The following is a 1,398-nucleotide window of genomic DNA, read 5'->3' on the forward strand; positions in this document are numbered from 1 at the left end:
AGATCCAGAAAAGAAAATCTGTCATTTTTAGCAGGTCAGCTGTGGAATTAAAGGAACTGCTAAAAGTATAAACATCTGTGTTAAATCATTTTCATTTATTCAGAAGCCACACCGTCGCACATCGTACAGGGTTAGGGTGATGAAATATTATTTCATCAGTTGAAATTATTCAAGTTTTATAATTTGATAGATTATAGTATCGTACAAGTTCTGTATAATATTCATAAAAATATATTACCTGTAATTATTCAGTTCCATTTGGTTAAAAGAGTCAATATACAGCAACATTAAGGGAATAGAGATTAAAAAAAGACGCCATTTTGAACAAGTTTAAAGGAACATTGAAATGCCCTCTCTCACCTTGAATAGCAGGACCCCACGCAAACAGGTAATACCAGGACAGGTGCAGGTCCACCAGTGTTTCCTCTCTGGGGACGTAGAGTGGGCGCTTGAAGCGGCAGGTCACCCGATTGTTCTCGAAGATCCCCTCTTCRTCTCTCGCCGGGTTCCTCTTGATCTCTTTGGCCCACTGGCCCACGTTGTAGAAGTGATGGATCCTCACGCGCCCGTTGTCRTCGTGAACGCAGCCCATGACGTCGTCTCCTCCCTGATGGAGCCGGAATCATCAAGGAAGATTAGATCACAAGATMGTACACTAAACATCTGGAACTTTTGTTCAAAAGTTCTGGTCAGAAGAGAAGAAACTTTTCTCAGCTTTGATGCTTGTCTGTTTGTCTGTCGTGTTAGCAAAATATCTGATGAACTAGTTGACAGATTTCAATGAAACTCAGGAAAAAATATTTTAATGGAATTGCAGTCATGCTAAAATTTAATGATGTAGTAGCTGAGACTGATCCTCAACTTCTATTGAACGCTAACTGACCATCAAAGTCAAGTATGTCTGTTGGCAAAATATCTCATGAACCACTGGATGAAAGTGATTGAGTTCACTTATATAAAACTGTATAATCAGTGGATGTGTATGGGATAAATCTTGTGCCAGCAGGAATTGAACTGGAATTGCTCAGATGGAATTTGAATGTGCATAATTTCAAATTGAATGCATTGGTTTGAAAATAAATTTCACTAAATTGAAACTGAATTTAATGGTTTTGACAGATTTATGTTTCACTTTGGTGAAGTTTTCCTTCTGTATGTAACAGAGTTGATGCAATCCACTGTAAAAGTGACAAAAATAGACAAAGTTATTTTATCACAGTGATTAATTTGACCTATATGTAGAAAATGTTACATTTACATCACATCATGGATCAGTCAGCAGCAGCATCTGATCAATATGTGATCCTATGTGGTCTTTTTTAACCGTCGGTTTTCTCTCAGTTTGACTGGTGAGATATAAAATCAGTTGGAATACAGTGAACAAGGCTGACATTTTTC

At 37.6% G+C, this 1,398-nt stretch overlaps 1 protein-coding gene across 1 annotated transcript in view; it reads right to left on the minus strand.

Moving 5' to 3' along the window:
* frrs1l (ferric-chelate reductase 1-like) overlaps positions 1 to 1,398 on the minus strand; it is a 9,339-nt gene that overhangs the window by 1,835 nt on the left and 6,106 nt on the right. The window contains exon 4 of the mRNA XM_014021854.1: positions 361 to 607. Coding sequence (XP_013877308.1) covers positions 361 to 607 — 247 coding nt within the window. The remainder of the gene's footprint in view (positions 1 to 360; positions 608 to 1,398) is intronic.

This window comes from Austrofundulus limnaeus, unplaced genomic scaffold (assembly GCF_001266775.1).
Source record: "Austrofundulus limnaeus strain Quisiro unplaced genomic scaffold, Austrofundulus_limnaeus-1.0 Scaffold308, whole genome shotgun sequence".
Lineage (NCBI taxonomy): Eukaryota > Metazoa > Chordata > Actinopteri > Cyprinodontiformes > Rivulidae > Austrofundulus > Austrofundulus limnaeus.